The 15,916-nt window shown below is 37.5% G+C and overlaps 1 protein-coding gene across 2 annotated transcripts in view; it reads right to left on the bottom strand.

Moving 5' to 3' along the window:
• Positions 1-243: 243 nt before the first annotated feature.
• COL5A2 (collagen type V alpha 2 chain) overlaps positions 244-15,916 on the bottom strand; it is a 112,536-nt gene continuing 96,863 nt past the window's right edge. For both annotated transcript variants that reach the window (XM_074829634.1, XM_074829635.1), the window contains exons 39-54: positions 15,388-15,495; positions 15,227-15,280; positions 14,976-15,029; positions 13,731-13,892; positions 13,502-13,609; positions 12,404-12,511; positions 12,190-12,243; positions 11,753-11,860; positions 11,595-11,648; positions 10,144-10,251; positions 9,186-9,239; positions 8,373-8,480; positions 6,114-6,405; positions 4,978-5,165; positions 2,863-3,087; positions 244-1,978 (exon numbers count right to left, since the gene is read on the bottom strand). In XM_074829634.1, coding sequence (XP_074685735.1) covers positions 1,832-1,978; positions 2,863-3,087; positions 4,978-5,165; positions 6,114-6,405; positions 8,373-8,480; positions 9,186-9,239; positions 10,144-10,251; positions 11,595-11,648; positions 11,753-11,860; positions 12,190-12,243; positions 12,404-12,511; positions 13,502-13,609; positions 13,731-13,892; positions 14,976-15,029; positions 15,227-15,280; positions 15,388-15,495 — 1,932 coding nt within the window. In that variant the 3' untranslated portion in view covers positions 244-1,831. The remainder of the gene's footprint in view (positions 1,979-2,862; positions 3,088-4,977; positions 5,166-6,113; positions 6,406-8,372; positions 8,481-9,185; positions 9,240-10,143; positions 10,252-11,594; positions 11,649-11,752; positions 11,861-12,189; positions 12,244-12,403; positions 12,512-13,501; positions 13,610-13,730; positions 13,893-14,975; positions 15,030-15,226; positions 15,281-15,387; positions 15,496-15,916) is intronic.

Genomic DNA, 15,916 nt, shown 5'->3' with positions numbered 1-15,916 from the left:
CTTGGAAATGGCTAAGTCACATCTTATTCAGTCTTGAATAAAAATTCTCTTCCTCTGGAGTCTCAAACAATACTAGTTAGGTAGCTTTAATAGGACTGATGGTGATTACTTCATACAAATTGACGCCTATCTTGTAAAAACTGGCACAGAGAGCATCATTCAGAATACCTTTATATTCCTATGTGTGAATACTTCAGGAGAATGCATTGCAAATGAGTTATTCAAATAGCAACAAAACAAAAATTAAATACTTCTATTTTTAATTTCCTGAAAATGAACTGATATGGAACACACTGGAAGGAGGCATTCTACAAAAAGGAAACCACTTACATAGCGAGAAGCATGTATTTAATTAAATGCTTTGCAGAGATACATGAATAAAGCTATGTGCATGACTTTCTTTAGGGATGGCCCCAGCTGTTTATTTTTTTTTTTAAAGGAACAAACAAAAAATGTGGAGAGCACAGATGCAATAAAGAAACAAAAAAACTAAGTAAGTTTGTACCCACATACTTTACAAAATAAAGCATGTTAGTGGTACAAAACATTTTATATACTGTATGACCAACAAATAAATGCACTGTAACATTGTTCTCAAACACCATAAGCCTAACAGCTAAGCTCTGAAATGACACTGACAGTAGGCATCTTTATTTCATCAGCCTTCTAAAGAGTCATTTAGCACCATCACTTTTTTGTTGCTTTTGCCCCACCTATCTCCTTTCTCGAAATAACAACAGAAGCATAGCACCTTTTAATATCTAAAATGAAAACAGGAATATTAAAATGCATCCCAACTTCCAGAGATGAGGTAGCTCATGCTAAGAAATGATGGAACTTTCTTGCCTTGACAACTCAAGGCCAGTATGTCAAATTACTGGTGATGCATGTCTGGATGTCGGCTAAAAACAATGAATTTCTAAACTTTCTCTCTTTATTAGCAATTGGTCTGGTATACATGTGGATGATTTGCAACATACATAAATTGGCACCATATATAAGACATCTGTATAATTTGATATGTAATGGCTTCTTAGATGGGCAAGTATTGGAAAATCAACAAGTATTGGGTTTAAGACATATTTTGAAGATTAAGGACAATTTAATGGAATTTCACAGATATGTTCTGAGGAGTGAAGTCTGGCCTTAAAATTTAAGATATGGGAGTCCCCTACTGAAAACTCATATTTACCCCAGTAGTATTTTTAATTAATAAATTAATCATGGCTATGGAATACTTCTCTGAGTAGACTATTACATAGGAAAGTGCAGGAAAGACAATGCCAAATTAAGATGATCTTGCCTGAAGAGATTTTTCTTCTACAAAAGACACAGATTTCTGTGAATGGCTATCATACTGGCAACCACAGGAAGACAAACTGGGGTAGAGGGAGTAGGTATGATTGAAATACAGCCAACGGTTCACAAAAGTGCTCTACTTTTCTGATATTCAGTATGCATCCAAGCAAAAGAAATAATCCTTAGAGCTTTACATAGTCCCACATTAAAACTAACTATTTTGAATACCTGTAAATTTCAAAATAATTTGAAACAAAAGCAAGGCAAAAGATTCATATTATTTTTAAAAGGTGGTCATCGATCCTCTTAAAATTGTACTATTGTACTAAAAAGTTGGTTTCAATCAAACAGAAGGTTTTTAAGTAAAATAAATATTCAAAAGGAGGCCGGGCATTTAAAAAGAACTGTATATACAATGCTGATCCAATATCAGCCATTACTTCAAGAGTCTCAGGATTAACTTCAATCAGTCTAAGTTCATGTGTTTAATTGCTGCTGTTGCTGGGTAGTGTGTTAATTTCCCCCCTTCCTCTTACACAAAGCAAACTGGCCCAATTTCAATTCCAAATTCCTGGTCGGTACTGCCAATGTCCACTGGTGCAATATCTATGATAGGTAAACGTGCCACATTCTGTGTTCTGTACTCAAAAACAGTCTTGCCCACGTTTCCATTACGTTTCTGGGGGAAAAAAAGAAAAAAAAATAATAAAAACTTAGGCCAGAGATCATGTCAGAAACAGCCTGAATTCCAGCTGACAAGTCAGTTGTCTGATAGTTCAGAAGGATCTCACTAGATCTTTCCTGAGCAACACCCCCCCACCTGTACTGCACCTTGGTTATTTTAAAATATATCTATCTTGCCTTTATAGTGATGAACAGATTGACACAGCAGGATTTCCCTGTCAAGCTGGGTTGATTTTTCTTTGCTATGAAATTCTTCTCTATGTCTTAATACACACCTGAACACATAATCTTGGGCTATGTTACTTTAAAGCACAGAGAGTACTCCAATTTATTTGAAGTGCAAAACTAATTTTAGAAATATTTTTGCCTATATCTTGGGCTTGGCTGAGAATGCTGTTGAACATGAAGAAATTTACTACTTACTGGGTTTTATACCCACTAAGAATTTGGGCCAGGGGAGCGGTGGGGGGAACATTTTCTTTTCCAAGTCAGTCATAGTACAATGAGCTGCCTCCAGTGTATTGCTGCAATAATCTTACCCACCTGGCAGACAAATGCTTGAGGTTATCTGACCAACTTGTGTGACTGCACACAGAAGTAAACAAATACTGGGAAATGCAAAATGGCAAGATACATATCTCAGTATGCTCACCAATAAGTAGTAATTTGTAAATACCCTCTCAATAGTGCAGACTTCTATTATGTGAAGCTAGAATTGCAGTAAAATACCTATTTGATCAGTTACTTTTACAGTTCATGATAAAATTCTGCAGCATTTTCATTATTTCATTCTATGGATTTTTTTCTAAATTAAGGAGGAACCAAAAAAGGACAAAAGACCTTTTTCTCCCCAACAAATGACAAAAACCCCAAACTTACAGAACAGCTGTCATGAAGAACAGTGTATCTGAATCGGCTGTTTCCCTCCGCTTTGATCTCCAGGTCATTGGCCCCTTTCAGAATTACAGCTTTTTTAAGGTTCCTCGTCTGGTCATCCATGTACCCAACACTGTTTTTACAAAGGTAAGTGATATTCTGGGAAGCTTCCTTTGATAGGAGGCGCAGGAATGTCATCTGAGTGACAGCTGTATCCCCGTACACAAACTGTGAAGATAAAGAAATAGATCAACATATACTACATGAAAAGTCATTAAGAGTTAGAAACATCTGTCATTATCATAATCCTTTCCAGACATGACTAGCAGGAGCACTATCACATAAAACCTAAGAATGGTTTCTTTTGTAATTTGCTGCCAGTTGAGGACAAAGAAATGTAGACATCCTGTAACAGGGATCATTTTGGAGAATTTTGACCATATAACTCTGCAGCTGAACAACTGAAAGGCAGTTGGGCCTCCACAGACATGCCAAGTTTTGGAATGAATTCTGTCTTGTTTCAAAAAGGGATTCAGTAGGAGCTAAACCTTACATATGATATAGTGCATTAGAGCAACCTCAAAGTAAATAAGAAACATCAAGCACAAAAATCCTTTTATAATGTACCTGCTACACTGCAACTTTAGCAACTTGTTTTCTGTAGGCTTTGTACTGTATTTAGAAGCATCACAAACAGCCAAAGTTTGACTATATAAAAATAGCTATACATTTGCATATGGGCTTTATCAACTAATTTAACTTGCACAGAAATTTGACAAATGTTTTACAAAGTGATGCCATTTTTATAAAAAACAAGCTATTTTTCTACCAATAACAAAAATTCTAAAATTCCTGTGATTTTTTTTTTTTCCTACCTGTACAGGTTTCATTTTATTTATGCTTTATGAATCATTGCAACATAAAATCAGTCAAGAATGACTAAAAATATATACGCTTCACTGAAACTGGTGAAGAAAGGAGAAAATCTTATGCATTGACACTATTTTTTTACAGGACGTGTTATCTCTGTTTAGCAATCTCAGACATATTTATTTAGAATCCATAAGGAGTGCATATGACTATTGCAAAGATCATACTATTAGTTATCAAATCTGAATATGTTTTCAAAAATGAAACATTCTTTTATAGTATTCCTCAAGAAAATTTCTTCCTCCAAAGAGCTTTTGACTTACAAAAACCCTATGTGTAGCTCTACAGGCAGCTAAAAGTCAACTGTGACATCTTGGGTCATGGCAAGTTCTCCTGAATTTAATAATAAGAGAGAGCATCTCAAAAAAGCAATCAATATCACATGTGTTCTCAATTGCTGAAGTTTTGAACTGTTATCAGGAATCCAGTTGATAACAGCATTATTTTTTACATACCAAATACTTATTTTAAAGATTTTTAATTACTCCCTGTGAAGTAACAATTGAAAATATTTTCTCTGCTTTTGATTTGATGCACTAAAAATAAATATGGCAAAAGCTGGTTAATTAATTATATACTTTGCATAGCATAAACTTCTGTTATTTGGCAGGATCATTAAGCTTACTTTCAGAAGTTACCACAGAGGGAAAACCCAACAGAAAGCTGAGTGGAATTTTTATCTGCCTGAAGACTGATGCATTCAGCATGGAGCATTCTGACACATATGATAACAATCATACTTTCCTTAAAAATGAATTTATAAAGTCTTGTATTTTTTTACCAGCAAAAGGTTTTCTGAAACAAATAGTAGAATTCAACTAAAAAAGCAGTGATTTAAATCATGTATTAGGGTAAAAGTACACTTTTTTAAAGACAAGGATAGTAAGTTACTAAAGGAGATTGCTAGAGAAAGTTGACATTTTTGGGATCAAGGGAAATAAATCTCTTCCAGCAGTCGTCTACTTACAGCCAATCCTGCCTTAGGTGCACTTGTATTCTTTCTCCCAGCTCCTTCTTATATTTACTGTATGGTAATAACAACCAATTGACTATAAGCCAGTCAATCAACAGTTATAATGTTCTGGCTGTAGCAGAATCTGCTCAGAATAGCAGATGAAGTTCTAAACCAGAAGGGAAGGAAACAAGTTTCACAGATGTCAATTCTTGACATTAAATATTTTTAGTTACCTGTGAACCCCTGTTCATATCAAGGCCATACCAAATGGGCTTTAAGTCAGACGACCTGCTGGCCCACCATGTTTTACGTGGTATAGCAGATGGGTTTGCAGAAATACAGGTCTCCCCAGTTTCCATGTTGCAGTATACTTTTATAGCATCTTCAACACATCCTTGGTTAGGATCAATCCAATATTCACCTACAAAGAACATAAAATGTGATTCCATTATATTATAAAGATTCTTGAAATGACTGGGGAGATATAAGCAGAAGTATGTCACAACAGTGCAAAACACAAGGCAAAACAGGCATGTGTGTCATGTATCAATCTGATGTGTGCTTTGATGTGTGCTTCAGGTATACAAGACACAAGCTGATCAGTATTTCAAATAGTTCAGAATTGGGGAATTCAGACTTGAAAGCTCTTTAAGGTTAAGACTGTTTGTTTAAATCCATTGCAAAGCTCCTGAACACTCCAAGTGCATAAAGAACACAGAGTGGCTAGAAGACAATTTTCTCTACATATGAGAAACTAATGGCAGTACCTCCTAATATTGATGTTGGAAGCAAACTTTCAGGAAACACGGCAAAAGCTGGTAAGTCCTGCCACAAGCTATCCCTACCTTCCAGTTTGTACTGATTTATCCGCTGATAATCCATATAAATTAGGGAAACGCTTAAATGGCATGTTAACACATTGCCACCTATGAACTGCCAGTATGGAGCAGCAGTAGAGAATTCTGGATGGAAAGCGCTCGCAGGTCATCAGCCCACAGGTAACATTTTGAGCTAACAGCAATTAAGCAAATATTCACAACTGGTGTACCAATCTATCTCTGTTGTCATATAAGTGGTACTCCATGGTGATAACACTTTTAGAAGTAACATTCCATGGAAGTCTAAAATATTTCAGATTTTAAAATACATCTGAATAGATACTGAATAAAAAAGTATGGGATACATCAGAATATATACTTTATTGGCAAGAAGAAACAATTTTTTTGTGAGAAGTTTTCAATATCCTAGTGTGAATGTCTATTTAGGCCGTCAAAATCTGTATTACACGTTTTTTTCCAGTGACCAAGTGTAACCTGGAAACAAGACAGCATCATATGGCACATATGGGAGACAGTGTGTTTATACGCACCACTCTTCTTGGATGGGTGGCATAGCTTCAGGTCATCACAAGTCCGTGCTGGGTGTTTCTTTGAACCATCGGGGCTGCGCATAGTCTCAATCTGGCTGCTCAGTGACTTCAGTGTGGCATGGACTCCTGGGTCTGTTTTATTATGGTCATCTCTAGCTGCTTCATCTTCAGTAAACTCTGGTAGTGGATCTGCCATAGCATCATCATAGTGTCCCATAATGTCACCAATGGCAGCAGTGAGATGGCCTGGAGGTCCTGGAGGGCCAGGAGGGCCAGGATCACCTGGTGGACCCTAAGGTTTAAAAACAAAAAGGCAACAGCGGGACAGCAGAGTAAATACTATGCAAAATAATAGCAAAGCCAGCCACTAAAAAGCAAAACTTCAGGGCCAGTCACCCTAATGCACAGGGAATATTCAGATCATAAATATAAACAATTTACATTTCCAGGAACAGGGGTAAGACCAGAACCACATGACAGGTATTCTCTCTGCTTCATGCCCTCTCTGCCTGTATTAATACCTTGCTCAATGTTTTCTTACTCCTGATTTCAGGTTTAACAGCTGGAGAAAGTCACCAAAAATGGCCGCCTCATTCAATTTTTTTAAGCCATCTGTCCCTCCCTTGTTCAAATCCCTCCCTAATAACTTTATTTCTTAAAATTCCCAAGAGCTGTAAGTGATTTTTAAAGCAATACAAAATTCCCACTTACCCTGAGTTGCCTCAGGCACATTTTCAATTAGTAAAGCCTGGATGGCAAATTTGGCACTAGAAACATCTTTATGTTTATCCTGCACAGTGCTGAGCTTTCTGCCCACAGGTACGTGAGACAGAATCCACATCATCCTCGCTTGGCAGAGCAAGTACGTTTTCCTCAATGACAGGTTGTGAGGTCCTTGTCAACCTGAATTGTGATACTTGGGGAGGTAACCGAGTCTTGAGATAGAATGTATCTGTTAATAAATATATCTCCACCTGCAGGGTCTGCCAGCTCTTCTTTGGCAGCAGAAAGTCTGTAACATACCTTCACTGTAAACTTGATGCTCTGGTACGTCAGATGGTATATCAGAACATGGCATCTCCTTTGAGAATAATTACTTTAGAACTCACAACCAGTGCTCCAAATGTTTACTACAGAGCATACATCCAAACTAATACGTGCTCCATCTGACAAATGAAATCTTAACTTTTGTTTCTTGCTCTGTGGTTTCAATTTATAGTTGCAGCAAGCCACCATGGAAAGCAAAACTGAAGTTACTGGTATGCAATATTTCTTTTACTGTCTTATTACACAGATGAACAATATGGATACACATTATATTCTTATGCTCTACTACAGACTATTCATTCAAGTCTTGGTGCCTCAGCAGAAGTGGAGATATTGATAATTGGCAGAAATTCAAATGAAATAGAATGAATATTAGCACACAGTTAACATCATGTCTTACAAGACAAAAAAATAGCAGAAACTGCCTTCTCTGTCTTGCTTATTAATTTATTCCACCTTTCTCGCTTCTTCCCCAAAATAAGCAATCCCAGTCTTTTAATTCTTCACATGATCATCCAGATCACCCTTTTCTCAAATCCCTCTAATTTTCTAACTTATCTTCCTGGGGATAGCATAACTTCCATTTTATGACTTAGGGTATCGCGAATTGGTACATCTGGAATATGCCTGGGGGGTTTAGCAAAGGTTAGGACTTTTTCCAAAATGGTCAAACTATTTTTCATTAGTTGCGAATCAGCTCATAGTTGATGTCTGTAAACCTCAGATCAGGATGAAGGTCACCTGAGGTGAGTGTTAGAGTTTCAGCTGTTCATTTGGATTTCCTTAACACAAGGCATGATGGAGTATGCTGCTAGCAATCAGTAACATGGCTATTCTAATTCAGTACCACCTTTGTGGGACTACTGACTTTGAGCTACTGCTGGTTCTGAGGTTTTAGGACCCAACTTGCCAAACAGCCATGTTGAACTGCATATCCAGCAGGATCCAGTGAGCTAACTACAGAAGTAGTCCCAGGTTGGCCTAAGGAGAGTATAGGTGGTTAAGACTGGGATGGTCAGAGGTCCAGAAGATGAAAATGAGTAAGAAATGAGCCCTTTTAATACACAGTTACCCTGGCTATTTGTTGGAGAAACTGTATCAAATGTTACCATTTGTCTTGAGTTCATGGATGTTTAGAAAGTGATGCAATGCACTGTAAAAAATCTCATTATTTGAAGATAACCTTTTCCCTCCATATTCCCATCAACTTACCTCAGGTCCGGCTTCTCCTACACTCCCCCTAACACCAGGAGGCCCAATTGGCCCAAGTGGACCAGGACTTCCATCTTTGCCAGAAGGACCAACTGGACCTGGAGGACCCTAGAAAATATAAGAGAAAGAAGAAATGTATTTTAGCATTTAATAACAAAGTTATACCGAACAGCCCTTCACAAACAGTATCTTTTTAGGAAGCAATATAATTATTTGTGTCTATTACCAAACTTTTAAGAATCACCCTTTCTCTTCTATTCTAAAAGTAAGAAGGCAACTTCAATGCTGTTCTTCTGAAGTCAGTCACCTCAGCCAATAGACTTTGGATCAGCTGTATGTTTTTTTCCTAAACCATTTAAGTGGGTTTAGTTCCAGGTGCTACACACACTGCAGTAGCTGCTGTACACCTACATGTATACAGACTCAGAGATATATTGTCACTTGGGAACATCCAAGGGAGTCATATTTCTCCTTTACTTTTGGGGGAATGACATGGGGGTATGAAAGGCAGAGTAGCAGTTAGCAAAGCTGCCACATATATGGCTTTGCATCAGCTGCAGCAAAACTGTAAAAAAGAGACTGTAGCCCTGTAGTTACTCTGAACTGACCTTTTTATCCAGCCATAAACTACACTTATGTCAAAACTTCACTATATTGAACAATGCAGTGTCTCTCAGCAAAAGACAGTAGGATAATCACTACATGATACCGAAGTCAATAAAAGCCAGTGAAATAGAAGCGAAGCAGAAATAAAAATCTGATTGTGGAAAAAAGCAAGCAAGAAAAACCTTAAACCTGAAACATTATACTCACCCGAGGACCAAATGGGCCTGGAATGCCAGGACTGCCCTGTTCACCAATAGGACCCTAAACAGAAGAAATGATCGTATCATTCTGACATTTAAATTATATTAATTTAGTTTTAAAGAATTAGTGTGTGATATACACAATTCTGTATGAGTAGGATTATAATATACATGAACAACAGGTACTACTTTTCCCTCTTACAATTTGTTTTCATTCTATTGCTCTTTTGTCACAAAGAGTAAAAACTGTAATCACAATTTAGATTAATAGAATTTACTGCCACTTGTCTACATATAAAGCAGTTTCTGCAGAAAAGCCTTGCTTTCATTACAATTAGAATCAGATTGGCTTACAGAAGTAAGTGCTGACAGTGCTATTATGAAGTGGCAAGATGCTTTGGGTGTTGAGGTTTTTTTTTATTGACTCTTTTCCTGCATGTGGAAACTTCCAGCTCTTGCATAGGATCAGTGAACAAATGTAGAAAACTTAAGTTTTCCGCAGCATTTCCATTCAATTGTCACTGAAATCATGAAGTTCTTGCAAACATTAGCAAGAGATACTATCACAGTCCTCATGGGATTTTGCTTCCTTGATTGTAAAGCGTTCAAACACTGGCAAAAAGCATTTCACACTCTAATGTGTTTATGTGAAACTATTAACTTTTGTTATCATCTTGTGCTGACAGGTCATAGATTGTCAGCGATCAGTCACTGCAGGACTGGCACAAATGGAGCAAGAGCAGGAGAACACATATCTTGCAAAGTGTAGGTTCACCTCATCATGCAACAGTACTGTAAAATTGCTTTAAAAATACTAGGAAGTACACACAGGCAAGCCACTCAAACACCTTGTGGGAAAAAAATAACTGATGTTTGCTTTTTTTTCCCATTTTAAATAACTACGTTCCCAATACACTATTTAACTATCAAGGAAATAAAATCATAGTAAAACCAGAACAACTTACAGGAGGACCAGGAAGACCTTGAAGCCCAGTGAAACCCCTGTGTCCCTTCTGGCCCCTATCGCCTCGATCTCCATTGTCACCTTTGTCACCACGAGGTCCTTGGGGACCCTGTAAATATCAGTGATGAAATGTAAAATTCTGAACTGAAAAAAAAAAAACAACCTGAACCTCAAAAACCCCTCATTTGCTTTTAGATACTGCATTCAGACCTCCTTCACTTCTAAAGCTAGAAAGAAGGTGATCATGAGGCAGTTCCAAAAATCTTAATTTTTTACCAAAGAGTAAGTAAGTAATTACAGAAAACTATGTTGTGCTTAATTATAGTTGTGGTAAATTTAGTCTATTTAGCTTCATAATACAGTCAAAAAAACCCTCTAATAATGGTATTAAATAATTTACATAACACAATTTTTCAGATTGAGAAATTTCTTTGCCTTACTGCATATGGCAAATTATTTTCATAGATGAGATTGAAATATTGTGGATCTCTCATAGATTTATAATGATAAAACGTAGTTTCAATATGAAATCCTGCATGTTGCACCTTTACTTCTCACAGCTTCTTTCACCTTCACTATGATTCAAGTACAACTGAAGTTACATTCCCTAACTACAGACAACGTCAGGCTCCCCAGTAACAAACAGCTTGGTTCTATTACCATCATAATTTCATTCTTGGAATTTTTGATAGTTTCAAACTTTTCATTCTGCCTCAAGAATCATTGGAAAATATGGCTTCTGCTTTCAATTCTGTATTTCTCAGCCCAAACTGCATGCTAAATTTCTCAACGCTAGATTCCAAATAGTTTATCAATGGCATCATTATCACTAATTACTCAATAAACTTCCTGTCTCTCACATGACATCTGCTTAGGGACAGGACAACATTCTTTTGAATTTCCCAAGTTTGCAATTAATTTTTTGTTTCAAGCTTGGATTGTAAAAGAGTTATGTAACACAAAAAGATGGCTTTTGTTTGTTTTTCCATTTGGACTGAAGTCAGAATCAGAAGTCAGAAGAGTTGAATTAAGGCAGTTTCATGGGAACAGGTGATTTGGTTATATTGCTGGCATTTTTATGTAAAAATCTGCCTTTTTGTTCAGCATTCATTTCTTTACCCCTTAGTTGAATTGTCAAATACAGACTCCAGCCATTTGCTAACTTATGTCCTACCAACATCCCGACAGCAACACACTCCAAATAAAGAGGCTTCCAAAGCATTTGTTATTTCTCTGCAAAGTATTTTTAAAGAAAGTGTAGAAATACTAGTGTATTCAAACAGACTTGTAGAGCTTTGTACAACTTTGCAGCTCAGAATGCTACCCGCATCCACTTGCAGTCAGAACACTAAAAGTTGAAAGCCCTGTTCAGCACTCTAATTTGGGCTCAGCTTCTCATACACTGTAAAAAGTATCTCAGATAAAACCACAGTGACCATGGAGAGAACTTACCGCTAAACCTCTTTTTCCTGCACGACCTGGTGGACCCATTGGACCTCGAGAACCCTACAAAGATTGCATATAAAACATGTGAAGCAATGCACAAAAGTGTGCACAATAGTTTTTGGATAAATGAAGTATTAATGAAAAAAAAAAGTCGTCTCACTTACAGTTTCACCTCTTTGACCTGCATCTCCTGGTGGGCCAACAGGACCTGGAGTTCCTGGACCCCCTGGGGAACCTGGTAAACCTGCAGGGCCAGGTTCACCACGATCACCCTGCAAAACATAATTTCAACATTATTTATCTAAAGAGGACGGGATTAAACCAAAGCAACAGGACTCTAGTGTTGCTAATCTATTTTCTAGCAGTTACAATCTACAAAGATATTCCTTCTGTAAGAACTCAAGTCTGAGTTTGTAGAGGCAAGTGTCCTTAGCCTTTAGCCAAGTTTCCTCCACTTTGAAAGGTACTATTTATTCAAAGCTGTGATACACTTTCAGAACAAGTTCGCCATTCAAGTTAACTGAGTGAAGAGAAAATCTACAATAAGTCAATAATAACATGGAGATTTCCAGAAGTGACTAAGAAAACAATATATTCTTACACGTTCTCCAACAGCTCCATCTCGTCCAGGAGTACCGTCATTACCAGCAGGTCCCTAGAGTTATGGGATAAAAATAGGGCTATTGATTAGTTCTATAATCTTGCATTTCTATGAGAAGAACTAGAAAATTGTTCTCCACCTCTAACTTCAAGTCAAGGAGAATAACCACAAGACTGTCTTTTTTATTGGCATGTTACAAGGCACTAATACTTACTTCTGGACCAGCTTCACCTACAGGTCCAGTGGCACCTGACTGGCCAATAGGTCCTGGGGGACCTTTATCACCAGGTGGCCCTGTGGGACCTTGTTTTCCTGGTGTACCCTAAAAAAGATGAGAAATATCATATCAAAATTTTAATCACAAAGCAAAGAAAGCACAAAAAAACTGCTGCCTGCAAAACACTACTCATTAATCCAGTCTGAAGTACCATCCACATCTGTAACTCCAAAATGGATAATTAAGGAAAGTGTTCTGATAGATTTTGAATATATATTTAATATACTGTGTATTTTTAAGCAGTTTAATTGCTCTTGAATAGACGTTTATTGACTAGAAGCTGCACTTGAAATTAGTCTATCTAGTAGCAACTTGAAGCACACACTCCCTTGATGTATTAATGTCTGATGGCGTTATCTGCAATAGGTAAGGTCTTTTCTGACTCTGGAAAAATGTAATGCAGTTTGAAATAAGTAACGTGATTTTTTATTTTTTTTTTTTGTCTGTCTCAACAACAACAACTCTTGTTAGCCTGGAATAATTTCTGGCCAACTTTAACTATAAATTGAATTTATGGATCCAGTGGTAATGGGAGATCCTCCATACCATCCCTTTTATTAATATTCTATATAATTACTTGCTCTCCTGGATCATTAGGCTTTCCAATAAATATCTATAAATCCTACAAGAAAGCAAAGAGAGCACAAGTGGCAATTTTGAAGCCTGTAGTTCACAATTTATAAAATAACAGTTACAGAGTATTTACTCATATTCAAGTGACCTTTGGGCACCTAAATGAAGAGTCAGGGGTTGGTTTTTTTCAAGGATTTAGTTTTAAGTCAATTAGGAACATTTTAGCCAGAAGTCTTAACGCTATTACCTCCTTTCTCTTAATTCAGGTTCAGATCTTCCATTATGGCAGAAACAAAATCTTCCACCTCATGCATTCGCATGAAACTTATTTACTATTCTCTCTGTATTTTCTCCTGCAATTGGAGTTTTCCAACTTTCTCCTTGAGCTATGGGGCACTATAATCCCACAAAAATGATGAGAAAGCCCAAGGCTGGTGGTATATTGACTTAATTGTTACTTACCGCAGGACCCGGCAGCCCTGGCATGCCTCTTTCCCCTCGCTGTCCTGGCATACCAACAATACCTCTTTGACCAGTAGTTCCTGCTGGACCAGGGGGGCCATCTGGGCCCTGAAATCCACAAAGGATAAAACCAACGTTACGATAATTTCAGTAGCAATAAGTATTAGTAACAATGAGACCAAGCCTAGAGCTGGTCTGGGGAGAATTAATAACATCAACCAGGACGTACTGGCTGCCCGTCTTCTCCTGCGTCACCCTTGTCTCCAGGACCACCAGGAGGACCAGCTGGCCCTCGATCTCCCACACGGCCATGAGAACCAGGATCACCACGAAGACCTGGGGGACCTTCTTTCCCTGGCTCACCAATAGGCCCAGCAGGCCCTGGAGCTCCCTAAGAAGATTAAAACACTTTGTTACATTGGACCCTTTTCTGATCAGGACAACTAAATTCTAAGGACTGTGTTTCAACTAACTATAAATATGCATACTCTAAGGAAGGCCCAAAGTGAATAAGCTAAGAGCTATTATAATCTAATTTATGATCAAATAAGTGAGATGAAATAAACATCTCATCAAATGATGTCCAAGCTTCACCCCCTGTTCCCAAATTTGCAATTTCAAACTCCCTCCTTTAAATGACACTTTTTTTTGTTTCTCTTTTTTTCTTTTTTTTAATCTCAGGTGTACAACTACTGCTAGAAAACTCAGTCTTGTCCATTCTTTCCAGTATTGTCAAGCTAAAGTCCGTATTCAAACTTTTCATTCACGTGGTACAATTTAGTGTTTCACGGACATTCGTTCATTCCTCAAATACTTTTAAAAACTTCATATTTTTATTATGTTTTACATAAACTTCACCTTTTGATAAAGTCACAATGACTGCAAGTTATTTTTCTCATCAAAACATTAAAAGGCATATGAAGAGAGTGTCACAGTTCTCTGTGTGGTGTTGAATCCTCACTGTTGATTCACGGCTAATTATTTAGTTTTCTTAATGTTTCTGAAAATGTTTAGATATGATTTTGTGGTTTGGTTTTTGGGTTTTAGTTTATTTTAATGGATCTAATGAGTAACTCCACTGATGAGATAACCCAGCAGAGGCTTCTTCCTTTTCCAAAAACTCTCCTAACTTCAGTCACCATTGAAGAGACAAAAAAGTAAAAAGTACAGGAAGATATACGTTGTTGTTTTGTTCTGGTAAGCAATTAAGTCATTAGAACAGCTTAAACAGTTCAAAGCCTCCCTTAACTCAGTGAAAAGTCTTGCACTAATTCTGACACACTGACACTGGATCAAGCCCAAGACTAATGAGTTTTATTTAATGAAGTCAGATGTAAGCATGCAGCCACAGAAGTCAGTGCTGACAAGCTGTTCTCTTGATAACACCAGGCCATGAACACTGCTTCATCTTCCTGTTTTATTTAGTCTTCAGGTTTATAAAACACACCTATTAGGAATATGACAATTGACTTACAGTAGGTCCTGGAGGCCCAACTCGTCCAGCAGATCCTGGGAATCCAGTAGCACCCTAAAAAATATTTTCATGCCAACTTTATTGAAAGAAATACAGTGCTGGTTACCTCAAATATTCTCACCTGAATTAGTGAGCAAATGTTATAATGACAGACTGAAAAAGAAGCTGAGATGAGGAACAATACACACATTACATAAAATTTCAGTATTAGATTATCTGCAGTCAGGTCACCAAAAATAAAATCTACTTACAGGTGGACCCTGAGTTCCTCTACCACCTTTCAGACCAGGAACACCTGAAGGGCCCTAAGAGGAAAGAAGAAAGAGAGGGGTCATAGTGAACACCCAGGATGTTTTAAATAAGCAAGATCAGCCTATGCCACTGGTTCTCTGACAATGTTATTTATACTTACTGGTGGACCAGGAGACCCAGCAAGACCCTGTGGTCCTGGGGATCCAGCATCTCCTTTCTGTCCAGGTTCTCCAGGTTCACCTTTCACACCTGGCTGACCATCAGGGCCCTACAAGAAATAATATTTAGAAGAGGCATCAGGTCAGAGAATACCAAACCTTTCCAACCTAACAAAGTAATTTTGTAGGGAATTTCTAGATGGCAAAAAAATATCAGGAGAAGAAATCAGTCCAGAAAACAGTGCATTTGCTCAATGGTTCAATTCAAGAGAACTGTAACAGTTCAGCACAGTCTTTAGAAGACCCCAGATGGGATTTTCTGAAGTCTATGAAGTCAGAATTTCCATTTAAAGTATTTATTTAACTCACATTTTTCTTTCCATTAGATTTTCTATTTTTCTCAGCAGCTATTACATACCTAAAAGCAAAAGGGACTAAACATTGTCTTTTCCAGTTGGGTTTTTTTTTTTCCCACGAATGCAAGCAGGTGCCTGACTCTTTGTGAGAGGTCTGAAACACAATATTTAGACT

This window comes from Strix aluco, chromosome 6, assembly GCF_031877795.1.
Source record: "Strix aluco isolate bStrAlu1 chromosome 6, bStrAlu1.hap1, whole genome shotgun sequence".
NCBI classification, from domain to species: Eukaryota; Metazoa; Chordata; class Aves; order Strigiformes; family Strigidae; genus Strix; species Strix aluco.
The sequence above is the reverse complement of the archived record's forward strand: the minus strand, read 5'-3'. Positions and strand labels throughout refer to the sequence as shown.